The following is a 20,463-nucleotide window of genomic DNA, read 5'->3' on the forward strand; positions in this document are numbered from 1 at the left end:
AGTAGGACTTAAACAATTGCAATACTTTTTTGTTTAGTCCAACCCATGTTTGCAATCTGTGCAACAAAATTGTATGATCTACAGTGTCAAATGCAGCACTTAGATCCAACAGAATGAGAACAGATACTTTTCCTGAATCAGTGTTCAACCTTATGTCATTGATCACTTTGATCAGAGCAGTTTCAGTGCTGTGAGGAGAATGAAAACCTGACTGAAATTTATCAAATATTTTGTTGAATGTTAAGAATTGACTCAGTTGGTTGAAGACCACCTTCTCAATGATCTTGGCTTTGAATGGAAGGTTGCTGATTGGTCAATAGTTAGCCAGTATAGTATATATCCAGTGTTCTCTTTCACAGCAGCTACTTTCAGGGATTTTGGTACGGTGCCTGATTGGAATGAGCAGTTAATTATCTGACACAAATCAATGACAATTGACTTTACAACAGTTTTAAACAAGTTTGAGGGTATTGTGTCAAGGCAAGGCATTGATGGATTCAGCTGCTGAACAGTTTCCTCTATTGTTTTTGGGTTCACTGTACAACATTGTAGTTGACTCATCCCTCAATGGTTGAAGCTGTTCAAGCTTTTTGTTATTTTGTTGGTTTGTTCTGATGTTTTACCTTATTGATTGTATTATTTCATTGACATATTCAGCAAATTCATTGCATTTTCCAGCTGACAGTAGTTCAGGGGCTATCTGGGTATGGGTAACTGTTTATTTTGATTTTGGGTACTTTTTAAAACCAGTGGTAACAAATAGGAAGTGACATCACTGGGAGGTAGAGAGGCAATTCGAAATACTCATGATACGATATACAAAATGAAAACAATTTCCAATAAAGTTTAACAAATGTGTAACCAATCTTTGTTGATGAAAAACAATTTAACTGAAAAGGTTGGAGCCAGTGTGTGGGAGTGTTTAGCTTCACAAATAAAGAATGAAAACAAATTGATTGATTTTTTTTGTTTTGTTTTGTTTTTTAACTTGTGCAGTGCCCGTAGGAAGTATGTATTGCTATAGAAAAGTGTGAGGTTAAGTAACTTTTTCATGGATGGCCAAATGAGATTGTGTTTGAAGGTGGAACGTCAGGGACATTTAGGTTTGTTGTGAAATGTGTAGAGTGATAACTATTGTTTTCATATACTGTATTTAAATGAATAAATTGGGGGAAAGCAATGCACCAGCATGAAGTAATGTCTGGAGAAACACTTTGAGACAGTCACGTCACATGGGAGCTTTAATTGCTCTTTAATTCAGAATAAAAGTTAAATCCTCTTTAAACTGACCCTGTAAACATGCACTTAATTCCAAATGCGCACACACACACTGTACTGCGATTGGCTCTTGAGCTCACATGAGGGACGCCGTGTTACGGGGGGTGGATGCTGCATGCAGAGGAACAGATATGGGCCCGTGGATCTGTTCACCGCAAAATAAAACTCGCAGTGCATGCTGTTCTTCTCCGTCGCACACGCTGCACTCCACTTTTCCCCCGCTGGCCCTGATATGCCAAGCATGGGCACAGTCTGATCAGAATCAGAAACAGAATGCTTTATTTGCCAGGTACAGTTTAGAACAATACGAGGGATTTGACTTGGTAGTTGCAGCGAAAGAACACATCAACTCGCAGCGGCAGTGCATATCCAGCCGCAAACTTCCCACTTGGACATGCTGGTTCAACACCCCCTGTTCTTTATGTTGAAAAAATCTGGTCGATAGCACTGAGAGACCAACTAATTAATTCCATTATTCCAATTTTGGATCAGTCACGGAGAGAGGCTCTTGTTAGGCTCACAGGACTAGACAAAGCAGCAGCTGGGAGCGATAAGGGCGGGAGAAAACAGAGAGTGCGACTGCCTTTGTCAAGAAGCAGAAGATATATCCTGGATCCTGGTGGCTCCGCATTGGCCTGCCATTCACTGGCTGGCGCCCCCTGGCGTCTCCCGCTGCGGAGGGACTTGCTGTCACAGGCGAGGGGCACGATCTTCCACCCTCACCAGAGCGCTTGGCACTATGGGCTTGGCCATGGGTTTCTCACAGCGTGTGATCTCCACAATACAGAGCACTCGGGCTTCCTCTATCAGGTCGCTGTACGACTGCAAGTGGAGGATGTTTGAGGATTGATACCACCGGGAGGGACACATCCCCTTTCAATGCTTCGTAGGAGTGATCTTCTCATTTCTGCGGGAGCTGATTGAGAAACAGAGGGCATTCTCCACGATGAAAGTCTATCTAGCGGCTATCACTGCCTGTCATGTGGGTTTTGGGGATGAAACAAGTCTGCATTCGCTAATTGTCCATTTTATGAAAGGAGCACGCAGGCTCCTCACTGTGTTCAGGCCCTTGGCACCACCGTGGGCCTTGGCTGTGGTTCTGGAGGGTCTTAAGCGCCCTCTTTTTTAACCAATGGGACATGCACTTAAAGTTTGTGGATGCAGGTCACTAAGTGAAAGACATTAGAGGTTGATCTGCATTAAAACATCTACTGACTTCTGTAGTAAAGTTCTCTGAATACAAACCTGTGGATAATATAAAGGAGATGACAATTTAAATTAATCCACTTTTAAGGATTGATTGTTTTATATTGTTATATAATCACAAATCTATGAAGGAATGATGGCGTGGTGAATTGTGATGCTGCGCTTAGATGCGATGGGTTGCGGGTTCACGTCTCGCTTCAGGGTTTTTTTATGACTTCTTTTAGGACGTCGAGATGACTCTGGTGACATTACATTAAAAATCAATATAATTGATTCGATATCAAGCGGCAGTCACTGTCTTTATATCCAGTGTGACAGAAGGGCTCTCTATTCAGCCATCCTATGCTGCTGCCACGTCTCCTCAAACACATTTTATTCATATTATTCACTGCTCATAAAGTGACTGAAGCAAAAAAGTGATGAAGCGACCAAAAAGTGACTAATTACAGGTCATTTAAGCCACTATAGTCACTGAAGACTGAACGCACCTTTAGAACAGGCTCATATTCCCCAAACACCGGCTTATTTCACCCATTAGGGTGAATAAATCACTCTCTTCCGTTTGGTTGTCATGGAAGTTTGAGTATTCTCTGATCCATTGATGATGGCTTTTTATCGCGTGCGTGCATGTAAGTAACCCAAGGTTTACATACTCAGGGTTGATTGACCCACTTCATACCAGCTGTAGTGGAATCCGATACCCAGTTTCCCATCCCGGGGTATGTTGACCCAGAGTTTATGGATAAACTCAGAGTTTGTTAACCCTCCTTTATGGAATACCCCTCTGGTCTAATCTGTGTGTGTGTGTGGTTTTTAAAAGTGCTTAGATCAGCCAAATTGGAATCAGCAGAAAGCTCTGGTCCCCCCTCGATTCTGAATATGTGTAATATTAATATAAACACTAAAAATCTATAGAATAACATTACAAACGCTTAGGTTTGTAATAGTCAACTTCACATAATTCTCATAATTTTCCCTAATGCTTAATCGTCTTGGGATATACTTGGGAGCTGTTTGCTACCCCAGAAAGTGCTTCAAATTAAGTTAATTTACAACCAGTATTTGTTCTGCTTTCCGCCTACTCACCAAAAGATTATGGGAGCGTTGAAAATTGAAGATACTCACACAAGCTGAGAGAAAGCAGAAGCTCGGGGGGGAAATGTAGAGAGAGATTTTTCAGAGCACTCTCTGGACGGCCTTGTTTATCCATGAAAAACGGACAAACTTTCCTCTTCCTTCCTTTAAATGCACAAATGGAAATCTATAAATTCACCATCTCTTTAAAAAAAAAAGATGAGGGTCTCTTTTGTCTTTATAGTAATTTGTTGATCACCAAGCTTTTATTATTTTAGTTTACAACTATTGCTCTTTTCAAAAAATAAAATAAGAGATAAAATAAGAGAATATCATAAACATCTATTTACTCCTACCATCAATTGAACCAAACCTACAGTATGTGTTTGGACTATGGAGCAAGCATGAAGTAAATCCATGAATGTTTAAAGGAAACAAGAAAGCCGTGCACTGGAAGAGTGCGCGTGTAAACACTTTTTGCACTTTATTTCTTCCATTCTATGAAATCCTTCCTCTTGAAGAACACTGTAAATTATAACCAGGTTGTTGCTAGGATGAATCATGCTGGGGGAAAATATAGACATACCAGTGTTACACAGATCAGCAAACAGAGACCAATTTTCATGCAGCTAAACAAGGATGCAACACGAACTAGTGATAAACCTAAACATAGTCAGCGATTTCTAAATGGTCATTTTCCTACATAGTTAGACATCGGAGCAAGAGGCGAGAGTGATTCCCTTTTGACCTGGTTTACCAAATAAAAATTTTGGGTTTCGGGCCCACAGACAACACAATGCAATGTATTTATTTTACCATACCCTTTAATATTTGACACACATTTAGCTTTGTCACTCCAGAATAAATAACATTCTGGAGGTGGTCATCATAGGAGTACGGAGGCTCGCTTCCACTTCATTATCTGCCTTAAGGCTGCCTACAAACTAATATACTCAACCACTATTGTAAATCTTCACAATGGGCTGTCATTCTGAGAATGCATTTGAAAAGGATATGATCCTACACAGTGAAAAAAAAGAATCGTCAAATTTACAGTAAAATACCGCCAGCTGTTGTTGCCAGGAATGTACCGTAAAAAAAAAAGGGGAATCTGTAAAAAAAATAAAATGGTATACTGGTTTTGCAACCGTAAGTTTTACAGTAGAGATATTAGAGATAGTAGAGATATGATATTTTTCACTGAAATCATGGTAGAAAAAAAACAAATATTGACCAGATACATTTTACGGTAAAATCCTGGCAACCACAGCTGCCAGTATTTTACCGTTAAAAATACAGTACAATACATGGAGCATAAATGGTTTACCGTACATTTTACATGAGCAACCACAAAGATTGTCATATATAACTAAGGTAGTGAATATTACTGAAAAACAATAAGAAAATTGACATTTCATCTATAAAACAAACTGTACAGATCATGTGTTTTGTTTCCATACTCAATGCAATATAGATCTTGAGAATACAGCATGTGTCCATATATATATGGCTGGTAATCCATGATGGAATGAATAAACATAAAACAAAAAGTCACTGGCCCCTGACCGATCAACAGTAATGAGTCACTGGGTCCTGCCTTGGTTAAGGAAAGCACTCAAACGTGTAGTGGAGTTTCTAATGCAATGATACAATCCAATGATAAATGATTTAAGTAGTACGTTTGCAATTCTTAAATCTATTTATGTAAAAGTGATACATACACAACACAGTCCTAATTATAATTATTATTTTGTTACTGTATTTAAGTTTCCCATTGATTTATCATAGAACTTGAAGTTAATGACTCAATGTGACGATGACTCATTTTATAGAGTCAGTTTCCTTCATTGTATGAAACTACTAACCAGGACAATGAACCTGAGCTAGACTGACTAAGATTTACGTTTTCTGTCCATCTTTTGCTAAACTGAACAATACCCTTGCTTACCTCTTATTGAATCTTTAGGTGCAGGCTTAATTGAAGATGGTGAGAGCCTCGTACAGACAGTTTGCCATGTTTAGGGAAACCAAAGAATTTGTACAGGCACCATCATTTCTGCCAGAGGACTCACAGCAACGTTGGCAATGAAGCTTTCATTGTGGACTGGCTAGATCCCTTCTGCATTCAGAAAGAAAACAACAAAAAGGGCATACACCATAAATAATGACTATGACAAAAATAAGACAAAAAATGTAAGTAACAAGAAGACTTTTTTTAGGACGTCGAGATGACTCTGGTGACATTACATTAAAAATCAATATAATTGATTCGATATTAAGCGGCAGTCACTGTCTTTATATCCAGTGTGACAGAAGGGCTCTCTATTCAGCCATCCTATGCTGCTGCCATGTTTCCTCAAACACATTTTATTCATATTATTCACTGCTCATCACGTTACTGAAGCAAAAAAGTGATGAAGCGACCAAAAAGTGTGACTAATTACAGGTCATTTAAGCCACTATAGTCACTGAAGACTGAACGCACCTTTAGAACAGGCTCATATTTCCCAAACACTGGCTTATTTCACCCATTAGGGTGAATAAATCACTCTCTTCCGTTTAGTTGTCATGGAAGTTTGAGTATTCTCTGATCCATTGATGATGGCTTTTTATCGCGTGCGTGCATGTAAGTAACCCAAGGTTTACATACTCAGGGTTGATTGACCCACTTCATACCAGCTGTAGTGGAATCCGATACCCAGTTTCCCATCCCGGGGTATGTTGGCCCAGAGTTTATGGATAAACTCAGAGTTTGTTAACCCTCCTTTATGGAATACCCCTCTGGTCTAATCTGTGTGTGTGTGGTTTTTAAAAGTGCTTAGATCGGCCGAAATTGGAATCAGCAGAAAGCTCTGGTCCCCCCTCGAGTCTGAATATGTGTAATATTAATATAAACACTAAAGATCTATAGAATAACATTACCAACGCTTCAGTTTGTAATAGTCAACTTCACATAATTCTCATAATTTTCCCTAATGCTTAATCATCTTGGGATATACTTGGGAGCTGTTTGCTACCCCAGAAAGTGCTTCAAATTAAGTTAATTTACAACCAGTATTTGTTCTGCTTTCCGCCTACTCACCAAAAGATTATGGGAGCGTTGAAAATTGAAGATACTCACACAAGCTGAGAGAAAGCAGAAGCTCGGGGGGAAAATGTGGTGAGAGATTTTTCAGAGCACTCTCTGGACGGCCTTGTTTATCCATGAAAAACGGACAAACTTTCCTCTTCCTTCCTTTAAATGCACAAATGGAAATCTATAAATTCACCATCTCTTTAAAAAAAACGACAAGGGTCTCTTATGTCTTTATAGTAATTTATTGATCACCAAGCTTTTATTATTTTAGTTTACAACTATTGCTGTTTTCAATAAATAAAATAAGAGATAAAATAAGAGAATATCACTACCGCCACCTACTGTATTGGAGTGTACCTTAAACTGAGACATAACAGAACATAAAGTTGTTTTTAAATAATAATGAAAAAACAATTTTTTGAAATTAATTTTATTCAGCAACCATAAACTCTATTTTAAATATCGTTTAAATCCCATGTGCCTGTACACACACAGGAGGACTGTAACACTTTTTTAAATTTCTTTGTAAATAAAGTACAAGATATCAGGGCTAGCATCACTCCTCCCTTGGTTAGCTTGTGCAGTGCATCAGCCCCTGTGAGCTCATGGTCCTCCTTCACTCCTGTCAGCCAACAGGATGTTCAGGTTTTAGTAGGAAAGATGAAACCCTCATCGAGCACTGTAGACATTGTTCCTACTTCTCTGCTTTTAAACGTTTTTGATGTTGTTGGTCCTTGGGTGGTAAAATTGATAAACCTCTCACTTTTATCCGGCTCGGTCCCCAGCTTTTTTAAACATGCGATAATAAACCCCATTCTTAAAAAACCCAATCTTGATCCGTGGCAGCCTATAAACTACCGGCCCATATCTAAGCTTCCCTTCATGTCTATAATCATGGAGAAAATGGTTGCTAAGCAGCTAACCTCCTACATGGAACAGCATGATATTTATGATAAATATCAATCTGGTTTTAGATCAATCCACTCCACTGAAACTGCTCTTCTGAATGTTTCTAGTGACGTGATGATGGTCGTTACACAGTTTTAGTTTTACTTGATCTGACAGCTGCCTTTGATACTGTAGATCCCATTATACTGGTTGATCGACTCAAATCTGAGATGAGGTTTTCTGGTACTGTTCTCCAGTGGTTTACCTCTTACATTAATGGAAGAACCTTTAATGTTGCTATTAACGATGTTATGTCCAATATGTCCAACCTGTCATGTGGAGTAGCCCAGGGCTCTGTTCTGGGGCCTGTTTTGTTTTTATTGTATCTGATGCCTCTTGGTCGGTTGATCCGTGGTTTTAAAAATGTGTCTTATCATTCTTATGCTGACGATATCCAGTTGTACTGCTCCTTTAATGACTCAGAGTTTCACTTTTTATCCGAGATCTTAGACTGTATATCCTGTATCAAAAACTGGCTGTCATCAAATTATCTCCAGATAAATTCAAACAAAACAGAAACTCTGATCATTGCTCCTGATAAAAACATCCCTCTAATTAAAAACTCTCTTGGTGATCTGGGCTCATCTGTTAAAACCAGCCTCAGAAACCTTGGGGTTGTTTTTGATCAGTCCATGTCTTTGGAGGGACATTGTCGTCAACTGACTAAAAACTGTTTTTACCACCTGAGAAATATCTCTAAAGTGAGGCATCTTTTATCAAAATCAGATCTGGAACTGGTCATACACGCATTTATATCATCTCGTATTGACTACTGTAATTCTGTTTTTACTTGTTTTAATAAGTCGACCCTAAACAGACTCCAGATCGTTCAGAACGCTGCTGCCAGACTTTTAACTGGTGCTTCTAGAACATCCCACATCACCCACATTCTTGCTACTCTGCACTGGCTTCCAGTTAAGTTTCGCATAGAATATAAAATATCAATTCTCACGTTCCGAGCATTACATGGTCAGGCCCCTAAAAATATCTCGGACTTGTTGTGCCCCTACTCATCAGGGCGATGCCTTCGGTCTTCAGGTCAGGGTCTCCTAAAGACCCCAAAAAACTAAATTTAAGACCAGAGGAGACCTGGCGTTCCAGGCTGTAGCTCCCAGACTCTGGAATATCCTGCACCAGTCTCTCAGGGAGCTCAACTGGGTGGACACTTTTAAAAAACTGCTGAAGACTACACTTTACAGTAAAGCTTTTAGATAACTGGATTTTAATTTTTATTTGTCCTTTAATGTTGCTGTTCTTATGATATTTATGCACTCTTGTTTTATTATTCTATTGTGTTGCACTTGTACTTTTACCACAACTCTGTACAGCACTTTGTGATTTTATCTGCAAAAAGCGCTTTATAAATAAACTACTTACTTACTTACTTACTAGTTTTTTGCTGTTGATTTTTTTTTTTTTTTTACGAAAAGGTTAGCAATGATATACTGCAGACCTAACTATTAATGTGCATATCAGATTCTGAATTAAAAAAATGAATTAAAAAAGATTAAATGTTATTGTTTTTTGCTGCTGATATTTGCCTTTTTTTTTAATAGTTTTTACTTAGCTTGAATCTCTATCTGAGATTGTAGAACAATGTATAACTGCTGTCATATATTATACTGTATATGCTAGAGCAGGACAAGAAAAAGCTACACCTTGACTGGCATCTCAACCAGAACCTAGACCGGCATCAAAACAAAGTTGCTAAAAGCACCTATATCCTATGGAAATTACAACAAATACTACATACCAAATCACTGAAGACAATCTATTCTTCCCTTGTTGGGTCACATTTAAATTACTGCTCAGAAATCTGGGGAAACACCTACAAAACGTATCTGGAACCTTTATTTAAACTACAAAAAAAAGCAATTAGGATTTTATGTAAGGCACCACACAACGCACACACAAATGAACTATTTGAAAAGGCCAAATACCTAAAACTGCAAGAAATAATACACTACAACACACAAATTCTCGCATATAGGGCATCACTAAAAACACTCCCATATCAAATACAAAAACGTTTCACATACAAACACACTGCTTATGAACTAAGACATAATAATGTGTTTATACAAGGAAGGGTTAAATCTAACATTGGAAAATACAGCACTGTCAACAGAGCTGTTAGCAGCTGGAATAGCCTTGATGCAGAGACAAAACAAGCTGCAAACTTGGCTAGATATAAAGAAAAAACTCGGAAGACATTTTTGCAAGAATACAAGATCAACACATCAATGAGAAAGAAGATGAACTTTTCTTTTGAACTGGAGGAACACAAACAATGTTTGGGAATGAAATCTACGGGGTAGAAGGACAACACGAACAACGATGGAGAATAAAAAAATAAAAAAAAAGAAGACAACACTGACTACAGATGAGAATAAATCCTACACAAAAAAGGAAAAAAAAAAAAAGAAAAAAATGAAATTGTGTTCAGAACCAAAGAATGTTTGACCAGAGAGACGAGCTCTGATGTAAATTTTCTGTGTTCAAAATAGGGGACGGGACTCGGATAAGCAACCTGCTTCTCTCGTCTCCTTTTTCGGCATGTACAAAAAAAAAAAAAAAAAAGAGAAAAAGAAAACTGTGAATGCAACCATGTCGGAAATAAACTGAATAAATAAAAATAAATAAATCTTGATCAGTACCTTGAGGCACACTGGCATCTTGACTCGTTCCTTGACCATGACCTTGAGCCTCAGTTGTTTCATGCCCCTTTCAGACCCCTTTCCAGGGCTAGAGCGCTGTCTTTTTTACAGTGTATGGTCTGGAGGAGTAGAAGATGGAATTGGTGACTTTTCTGCTTGAAAGGTAATTACTGCTGCTCGATTTACATTATGTTTGATTTGTAATTGTTACACTAGAACTCTGTAGTGCATGTGTTGTTTGCGTGTGCGTGCAGCAACCTCTGTTTGGGTGCTGTAAGTGACACTGTGTTGTTGCTGCTGCTAGAATCTGGTGTCTGCACATAGAGAGAGAGACAAGCGCTGCAGTAATATGCTTTTAACAGAGCATGTTATATTACTGTGATGTTGCTGTCGGACTAACGTTAGCTTGTTAGCTCCTCTGAGGGAGGAACTTTGGAAAGTTTGGAGGCAGGGCAAGAGAGCAGCGGGGAGGGAGGGGGAGAGAGGGATCTAAGAGTTGATGACGGCACCTTTAAGAGACCTTTCAGTGTCCCAAAATTTTGTGGATACCACAAAGACCAGGGAGATCATGGAGCAATCAATAAGAAACCTATAAGAGATTGGTCAGAGACCTACTAAAGGTCTGCGCCTGTAAAAACGTGCACAAACATCACCACATGCTCTGATAGACATTACAGGGCATCTACTAAGCCCATACAATGTAACACACGTAATACATTGAGCGTCTTTGATGAATATTTAATGTTGGCAGATAAGCTGCTAAATATTAGAAGGAGAAAATGTAAATACTTTAAGGTAGCATGTGCAATTCAAATTTATCAAGTCGAGAACTGTTTGCGTGGTCCATTTTTGCACATAAATTATGTCCCACAGCTGCCCTGCTTTTTGCTGTCCACAGCTCTTATGTTTTCTGCATTAGATCTTGACAAGTGGTTAGGATATTTTTGTGCATAATATAAATAATTTCTGAACATAGCCCTAAATGTACAATAAAAAGATACAATTACTCCAAATTACAGTTGAATGCCTTCTCACATTCATTGGGTGTTTATAGGCTTTCATAGAAGACTGAATGCACCATTGACTCAAAAAGAAGAGAGCCATTGCTTGTTACATAGAGCGCATTTTTAAAATTCTTGTTGAAGGTTTACTTACTTTCCAGCCTGTTTTAGATGCCTCCTGGCTCCCAATAATCCTATTTTGCTTGTTGGCTGGGTTTTTGCACAACTGGGTAATATGATTAGTATGGTCTGTTGGAGTAAGGCAAAACCAGTCTGTGCTTCAGGAAATGAGATTAGCACCCTCAACTTTGGGGAAATGTGACATGGCAGCTGATAGGTCACAGACCAGAACAAGAAGAAAAACCGTATATAGACGGCAATAACTTTAATATCTCAACAGCATTAGCAACATTTATTTGTACACAAACAAGAAAATATTCAATTATTTTAACACCATTAGTTGTACGTAATACAATATACCTTCATTTGACTATAACTAATCATGACATACAATGTTCCAACTGAAACTCAGCACCATGTGGTGCTTGGCACATGCTCGTGCATCCAAGGCGATAAGAATTTGTACATCATTCAAGATGATTACTCTTAAATCTGGCCTTTTCTTTTCTTTTCTTTTTATCTTCTTATCTGCTTTAAGCACACTGTTTTGTAAAGTAACAAAAGCATTGTCAGACTCATTTAGTGCTGGATGAGATTCTTGAAATACCTCAAGCACAATTATGTCAAATTTCAGTTTTATAGACCCACAAAAAGTAAAGACAATACTATTTAGAAATGATTTGCTTATATGCATTACTTTGATGACACAGTGTCAGGCATGAAAAAGATGTTACAAACTAGTTTCTGGACCCAGATCCCCCCTTCATATGTGTCATATATTGCAATTAACTTCTTAATATACAAAAACTAATAAATAAATCACTTATGAAACAAATAATGTTGACAATGACAGTATCAAAAGTGCATTTTGTTTTTGCTTTTTTAGTTGCTGCAGTCATTCAATCTCATTTTACAGATAATGCACAGAAAGCTTGGATCCAGTTGTGAAGCTGCAACAATATGGTCTATCCTTATTGAGACCATGAAAGAAAAACTTGTGTAAGTCATCCATATATATCATTTCACAAACAACAACGACAGCACAGGAAAGAACTGAAAATCAAATCAAAGCTAGTATTAATCCTTTTTCTTCACAGACGCAAATAACTTGCATTTCTGCTGTTTATCAGCAAAAGTAGGTTTAAGGTTAGGTTTAGGGTTAGTGCTCTTACATTGTTGACTCATTCTTTAGCATCCGAAACGACTCCTATGAGAAAATCCTCACATATTATGACAGTCTGATGCTTCCATCCTGCAAAGCGATATTCATCAGCAATGTATGTGCTATACAAAACCCATTAATTACTTTTATTATAAATTTGTATTCATTCAGCCTTCTATGACATTTTGTTATTTACAACAAGGTGAGTTTAAATCATGTTGACTTAAATTCAAGCTTGTATCACATACAGCACACAAGCATTGAGAGATGAGAGGTGGTTAGGTTATTATCATTTATCAAACCTCGCTTTATATTTACAGTTAAGGACTTAATATTTATTTCATATAACTTTTTTTCTTATTTTTTTTAATTAATTTGTGAATAACCTTAAAATAATTGTACTCCTTCATTTGCAACAAGTCAAGGTATATGCATCTACGGAATAGCATTAAAAGATATAGAACTAAATTTTTAGCTATCATGTCCCTTTGCAACAGCAAATATGCCCTATGACTTCATGTATTGTTCAAGCTTTGAAACCAATTTAAAATCCTTCACAAAATATTCCACAAAGATTGTTAAAGACATTTGAATTTGAACTTTGAACATGGCTGTTAAAAGCTATCATATAATGTTTTTATCTAGATGAAATGCAAAAACGTTGAACTTTCAACCACTACATAACCCAAAACAAAATAAGCCTTTCTCAGTTGTTTATACTGAACTTAAGTGATTTTTTGAGACAAACAGCACACAATGTAAAATTGACTAAATAATGCAGGCTTCTATGACATCTACAAGGACCGAAAGGTTTTGATAATAAATGCCAGGTCTATTTCTGTTACATGTGAGGTGTATTATGTTCCTTTTTATTGTGCTTATTACAGGTTGATACTCTTTCTCTATATATAATTGACTATAGCCAAAAATACATATGAGTGACATTATTGTATGAACAGAGGCCCTGATTAAAGTAATAATATTATGATGTTTTCCATAAGAGTTTGAGACTGTTTATGATAATGTGGGAACAACATTATATTCCAGACTCTATCTTTGTGCAGTAAATTTAAGGCTATGGATATGTGAAGTGACACTAACATGATGTGTAACTCTCCTAGGTGAAGAGGATGTTATTCTGCTGTTCTGTGTGTACAGTAAGACATACTGATTCCATACACAGTATACCAGATGTATGCCATAATTACGTTAGTGTACATTATTTGCCGGAGCTGGAAAGCTTGTATTCTGGTTCAAGTACCAATTTGATTGATAAACTGTTTCCTCTGTCATGTCGTCTTGAGCAAATCGATTCCCTATAGGCTAATGAGCTATTTTGGAGTGATGTCTTTGGAGGATATATAGAATTCGCTCTCACTGACCAGGCAGAGTTCGCAATGATCCGGCCGTAGCTCTCACAGGTCTCATTTTTTGTTACTTGATTGTATTAATAAACTGCCTATTATTTACATATCAGTTGACCCGAAGACTTATTTAACATCACCTTCTTGTCATCATCATCCACACCACAAGATGCAACACATGCAAAGCTCTAAAGAATTGATCATGTTAATCACATTTCCCATGAAATCAATTAGAAATGTAACTAATAAACCTGCTCAGACAAAGTCAACAATAGGGATGTTTGACATTAGTTGTCTGCCGATATCCGATAACTCAAAATTGTGTGTATATATATATTGAAGGTATTCCACAAATAAACACAGTTTGTGCAAAATCCATCCATTTTCTGACCCGCTTGCTCCTCTTTCAGGGTCGTGGGGTCTGTAATGCTATATATTATTAACATGTATTTAATAATGTATTTAATAGTATAGAGACCTTCGTAGCCACCTTCTATGATACGTGTGTCTTTGTTTATGTTTCCACATTAGCAGGTACCATGTCACCAAACACACGCACCTGTCTAACACCTTCAGGTATCATTCTGATATTCACACTGCCACCATCAGTTGTGCTTGGTTTTACTCGAAACTTCCTATTGATATTTTGTTGTACAGCCCTAAAAAACTGCCTTTTAAAATTTTTGCTAAGGATAATATAGAGGAATGGATTGATGCAGCTGTTGGCGTAACCCATGCTAATTGCAATGTTGTAAGCATAGGAAAAAGCTAGACTTGGAGTTTGAACCCCAAGATGGACGAGTTGGAGGATGTAGTATGGGGCCCAGCAGGTAAAGAAGGCCAAGCAGATGGCCACCGCCATCCGGGTTACCTTCCGTGTGCGAAGCCTCAAACTTCGAGGAGGAAGTGGTGCTACACTTCTAGACATTTGTTGGAGGATCTTGAAGAATACCAGGCAGATTATGACCAATGGAATGGCAAAGGCCAGGAAAAACTGGTATAATGTAAACCAGTATGTACTGTTAACAGGATCTGGCAGCAGTAGTGCACAGGCCACCAAGCCATCTGGGAGGGACATCAAGCCAGCGTACATCCAGACAGGGATGATTGTAACTAGGGACAGAACCCACACAAGCACAATAACCAGTGCAGCTACATAGGGTGTGCGAACATAGTTGAAACGTATAGGATGCACCGTAGCTAAGTAACGATCAAGGGTCATTGCTGTCAGGATGTAAGTGCTGACTATCTGACTGTTGGAGTCTAGTGCGGTAATGATGGTGCACAAAGCAGCCCCAAAGTGCCAGGTACCGTTACCGAGCAACTGATGGATGAGGAATGGCATTCCCAGGAGAAACAGGAGATCAATCACTGAGAGGTTCAGGATGAAGATGTCTGGAACAGTTTGTTTAGCATGGCACTTGGTCCTCTTCATTATAGTGTACATGACAATGCTATTCCCCACGATGCCCAGAAAACAGATAATGCCGTAGATGGCAGGGAGGATGGCACTGCTGTGAAGGACCCCATCTTTAGCTGGAAGTGAATTAGAAAGGAAGGGGTTCAATACAAAGTCCTGCACAGTATTTAAAGATCACAGACCAATTATCAAATTGTCAATCTTTAAGTTATTACCTGTTGCTCAAATCTTATTCTATCATTCTATGGTTTTTTTAAACCTCGCATTAATGTGTGTGTGTGTGTGCGTGTGCGTGTGCGTGTGCGTGTGCGTGTGCGCGTGCGTGCGCGCGTGCGCGCGTGCGTGCGTGTTGATACTCATTTCTTGTCTTTATCGGCATTTTTCAAGCTCTAACTGATGTGTTTACAATGAGTGATGATCCTTGAAAGTTCTGGAAAATTTGTGGCTATGTGAACTACAATAATGCATAAATAAATCATTATTATATATACAGCAATGTCATCACAACAAACATAAGTGAAATCCAAAAAAGTCGTCAGGTTTTCCTACCTGTGGTTGAATTAATGCCCCAAGTCAAATAACTGGAGTCATTAAGGAAATCCATATATATTTTCCACCAGGAATCAAGGTCACAAATAAGATCAGTAGTTAATTTTCCATATGCTAATTTTGTAACTAAAACTAATATCCTAATATTCAATGTATGAATGAGCAAATATATCCTTATAAAAGTCAAAACAAGATGACATTTCCACCATGTGTGTCCTTGGGGATAGAGCAGCAGCAGGCGAGTGCCGACTTTGAGCAGCACTCCTGGAATTTATGTCCTCCCTCTGTGTGTGTGCTGTATGTTCATGTGTGTGTCTACGAGAGAGAGAGAGAGAGAGAAAAGTCTTGAGCAAAACTCAAATAGGCTTTTTTTTTTTTTTTTATCAAATTACCACACAACAGAACACATTTTTACCTTCAGCGCCCTGATAGAGAAACAAACAAGCAAAAACAAGGGCAAATTATTCTCCTGCTTCATTGACTTCAAAAAAGCATTTCATTCAATTTTGGCACCAGGGGCTGCTTTACAAACTACAAGAAAGTAGAATAGGAGGCACAACAAGTGCGACATTAAGATCAACAATAAACATACAGAGTTCTTCCCTCAGAGCTGGGGGGTCAGACAGGGATGCAGTCTGAGCCCAACCCTCTTCAACATTTACATTAACGAGCTAGCACAATCATTAGAACAGTCCGCAGCACCAGGCATCACGCTGGCAGACACAGAAATGAATAACCTGGTGTTGCTGTCACCTACCGAAGAAGGTTTACAGCAACACCTGGACATTCTGCATAAATCCTCCAAAACCTGGGCTTTACAATGAACAAATCCCAAACTAAAATAATGATATTCCAAAAAGGACACAGCCCCCAGCTCTCCAAACACAAATTCTCCTAAATAAGATGGCCCTAGAACACACCAAAAATTACACCTACCTGGGCCTGAACATCAGCACCACAAGAAACTTCAACAAAGCCGTTAAAGACCTGAGGGACAAGACCGGAAGAGCTTTCTACACCATCAAAAAGAACATCAAACCAGTTCATATTTGGCTTAAAATATTAAACTTAGTTATGGAACCATATTTCTATGGTTGTGAAGTCTGGGTTCCACCCACTAACCAAGACTTTAATAAATGGGATAAACACCAAATTGAAACTCTGCATGCAGAATTTTGCAAATCCACCCTCTGTGTCCAGCGAAAATTAGCAAACAATGCATGCAGAGCAGAATTATTCATGGCCTTCACCAGCAGTCTGCACAATATTTTCCTAGCTGTAACGCTCAGAGTCACGCCTGCAGAGTCACACCTGCAGAGTCACTCAGATAAACCCCAGAACAGTCCTTCAGATCTGGGGTTAAAAAGCAAGCAGGAAATGGGTTGGTTTGGTTGGGCATCAGAGAACCGCCTTTGAAATCCACCAACATGGTAAGTTCTTTTTCACACAACTGATGCCTCTAATGCTCAAACAGCCTTCCGACATAAAGTAACGACCTCAGTTCCAGACATGTGCACAGATCAGCTGGATGGTCCAGATGAGGTCCAACCCGCTCCACCACCTGCTCAAGCAAGGAGATCTTTGCACACAGCATGTTTTTGGTGGAAGCTGGTCCCATGCCCCCCCCCCCCCCCCCCCCCCCCCCCCCCCCCCCCCACATACAGTACTGGCTCTTTGAGCATCCAGTCGAGGGAGTCAGAGTGTTCAGGTTTCTGTTTCTTTAACATGTTCCATACACTTCGATAAAAATCCGGCAGACAGGACATGTTCACAGTCTTAAAATCCATCAGGAAGGGTGAGGAGCTTAGTCCCAGTTCTCCACACTGCTGTAGAATACAACAGGCCAAGGGCCTCCACATTAGGTCTACAGGCCCAGTAAGCAGTCTCTGTATAAACTGGAGCCGAAAAGTTGCCCTTCTACTGGCGAGATGAACTAACCCCTAACCCCCTTCTTCCTTGGAGAGGAAGAGCACACTCTGAGGAACCCAGATTAACTTGTCCCGGAAAAAAATCAACCAGAACTCTTTGAATATTTGACAAGAGAAAGGGCGAAGGATCTAAACAGGCCAGTCTGTGCCTCAGAACAGAAGATAAAAGATTAGTTATTATTAAAACTTGACCCTTGAAAGACATTTTTGGTAAAAGTCATTTCCATTTACTCCAACGACCTTCGACCTTCACCATTACCCCCTCCCAGTTTCTCTGCTTGATCAGGTCGCTTCCCAGAAAGACTCCTAGATACCTGAGACATCCTGTATTCCAGGTGAGACCTTCAGATAGACGAAGCCGCCCCCGCAACTTCTCTCTCACCATCACAGCCTCACTTTTCAACCAGTTTATCCTGACAGAAGATATTTTACCAAAATATTTGATTGTTTCTTTCAAGGTATTTATATTGGTTTGCTTGTTGACCAGGACAATGACATCATCAGCATAAGCAGAGAGTTTTAAAGCCATGTCACAATCTGGGAACTGAACACCAGAGAGAACAGCTCTGTCTGTGGAGTAGAGGTTCTATGGATAAAGAAGACAACATCCCAGACAGAGAACAATCCTGCTTGTTCCCTCTCTGCACAAATATTATGAAAGAGAACCATATTTTTCATCATTCCCATGGTGCTTACTGGTTGGGTGGTGCTGTGGCTGGGGTGAGTCAGCACTTTCTCCTCCCTCGCACCGCAGACTTGTCCACCCTCCCACCGCAGCACCTCGTCCTCACGGGGGGGTCCTACCAATAGGTCTCGCTGGTCTCTGAAGATCCTCTCCCTCCAGAGTCTCCCGTGTGCCACATCCTCCAGCAGTGCCAGATAAACGTCTTTACGTGTTGAGTGCATGCCTTTTTTTATAACAGCTACAGGTGTTGCAGCCAGTTGATCAGCTGTTTTGCGCAATGTTCATTTGGGAATTCGTTTTTTTTTTTTGTTGATGATTGTAATCAGTCAAGGTATCAAGGCAGCCCAAAACCATGATACCCCTCCACCATGCTTTACAGTTAGAATGAGGTTTTGATGTTGATGTGCTGGTCATTTTCTTCTCCATTCATAGCTTTTGGTGTTTCCCCCAAATAATATAACTTAGGTTTCAGCTGTCCACTGAATATGTGCTGCATATTTGGATAGCAGTGGATTCCTTTATGGTGTTCTCCCACAAACTCTTCTCTTGTAGCTGACACTCGCAGATCCTTTTTCACCTGACAGAGAGATGTGCAATGTGCTCTTTCAGTGGTCTATACAAGTCTGTCGCTCCTAGGGAGAGTATAAACACGACTGAACTATCTGCATCTATAGATTATCTGCCTGACAGACTGATGAACATCAAGGTTTTAAGAGAAACTTTTGTAACTCTTGTAAGCTTCTTGCAAGTCAACAGTTTTTCTCAATTGTCTGAGAGCTATTTTGTATTAGGCATACTGTAGGTCACATCAGGTAATGCCCTTCGAAAATAGTAAAATCCAAACTAGCGTGTGATTTTTATGCTCTAACCAACAGCTCAAATTTTGTCAAATTAATTGGACTCTAATTAGTTCTTTGAGAAGTAATGAACCTAGAGGTTATTGACGTTTTTTCACCTTGCACTGTTGACATGTTATGTTCATTATAAAAATTGTGAGGTATTCATTCAAGAAGACTGTGTTTGTGTGAAAATAATATTACACTTCCAGTAATTACCATTAGGTGGGAAAAAAAATCCTTCCCTATTTGACTTATCATTTACCTGTTTAGGTTGGTCATTTGCTGTCTGATATTATGTGGAATAAGCTGGACCTTTTATCTCATTTTAACTTATTTCATCTTGAGTATTAGTCTTTTTCTTCATCGCTGATGGAGATCTGATAAATTACTGGATAATCATGAACACAATCTCTGATTTAAGAATTATGGTACTTTCCAGAGGGGATTAGATGAGCAAGTGGTTCTTCTGCGTGATTGTTGACACTATACATTTAATGAGTTGTAGTTTTGGGAAATACATTTTCTCCTGTGCCATTTTGTCTTATTTATTGAAAGAAAACACAGAAATAATGGGTCATTGCTTTGGAACACAGGGGTCACACTACTCTAGGCCTTTCATTGTGTCTAATCAGGCACAAAGTATTATTCGGTGCAGAGTAAAAGCTACTAAGTTGATTAGAAATATGATTTTTTTTTTTAAGTGAAAAGGTATGTAATACAGACATAGGCAACTGGCGGTCCGGGGGCCTCAAGCAACCCTCGGTCTAATTTTGTGCGGCCCCCTAAACAAAATTTTAATTCATGAAATTGGAAGTTTTATGAAGCCTAACATAACACGCAAAACTCCAGACTCCACACAAAATGCCAACAAAATTGCACAAAATGACAACAATAACACAAAAAATATCACATTATCATACATAATGACTTGAAGCACACCCAGAAGGGCAACAAAAAGTCACCATACTGACAAAAAAATAGACAAAATTAATTAAAAAAACACAAAATGTCTAAAAATGGGAGAAAACGCACACAAAAGGACTTCAAAGACAAAACTCTTTGTTCTTTCCTGTATTAATGCTTAGATGGTGATTATTCTAAATGCTAACATAAATGTTGATAATGTGGTCCTTGGATCAGACAATCCCATTTTTGT

The 20,463-nt window shown here is 38.9% G+C and overlaps 1 protein-coding gene across 1 annotated transcript; it reads right to left on the reverse strand.

Moving 5' to 3' along the window:
- Positions 1-14,400: 14,400 nt before the first annotated feature.
- On the reverse strand, positions 14,401-18,689 carry mchr1a (melanin-concentrating hormone receptor 1a). The gene is made up of 4 exons (XM_028438592.1): positions 18,480-18,689; positions 18,268-18,369; positions 16,792-16,842; positions 14,401-15,462 (listed from the first exon to the last, which is right to left on the reverse strand). The coding sequence occupies exons 1-4, from the start codon at positions 18,687-18,689 to the stop codon at positions 14,401-14,403; spliced, it is 1,425 nt and encodes a 474-aa protein (XP_028294393.1).
- Positions 18,690-20,463: the final 1,774 nt, after the last annotated feature.

The sequence above is a fragment of the Gouania willdenowi genome, chromosome 1, assembly GCF_900634775.1.
Source record: "Gouania willdenowi chromosome 1, fGouWil2.1, whole genome shotgun sequence".
In the NCBI taxonomy this organism is placed as follows: Eukaryota; Metazoa; Chordata; class Actinopteri; order Blenniiformes; family Gobiesocidae; genus Gouania; species Gouania willdenowi.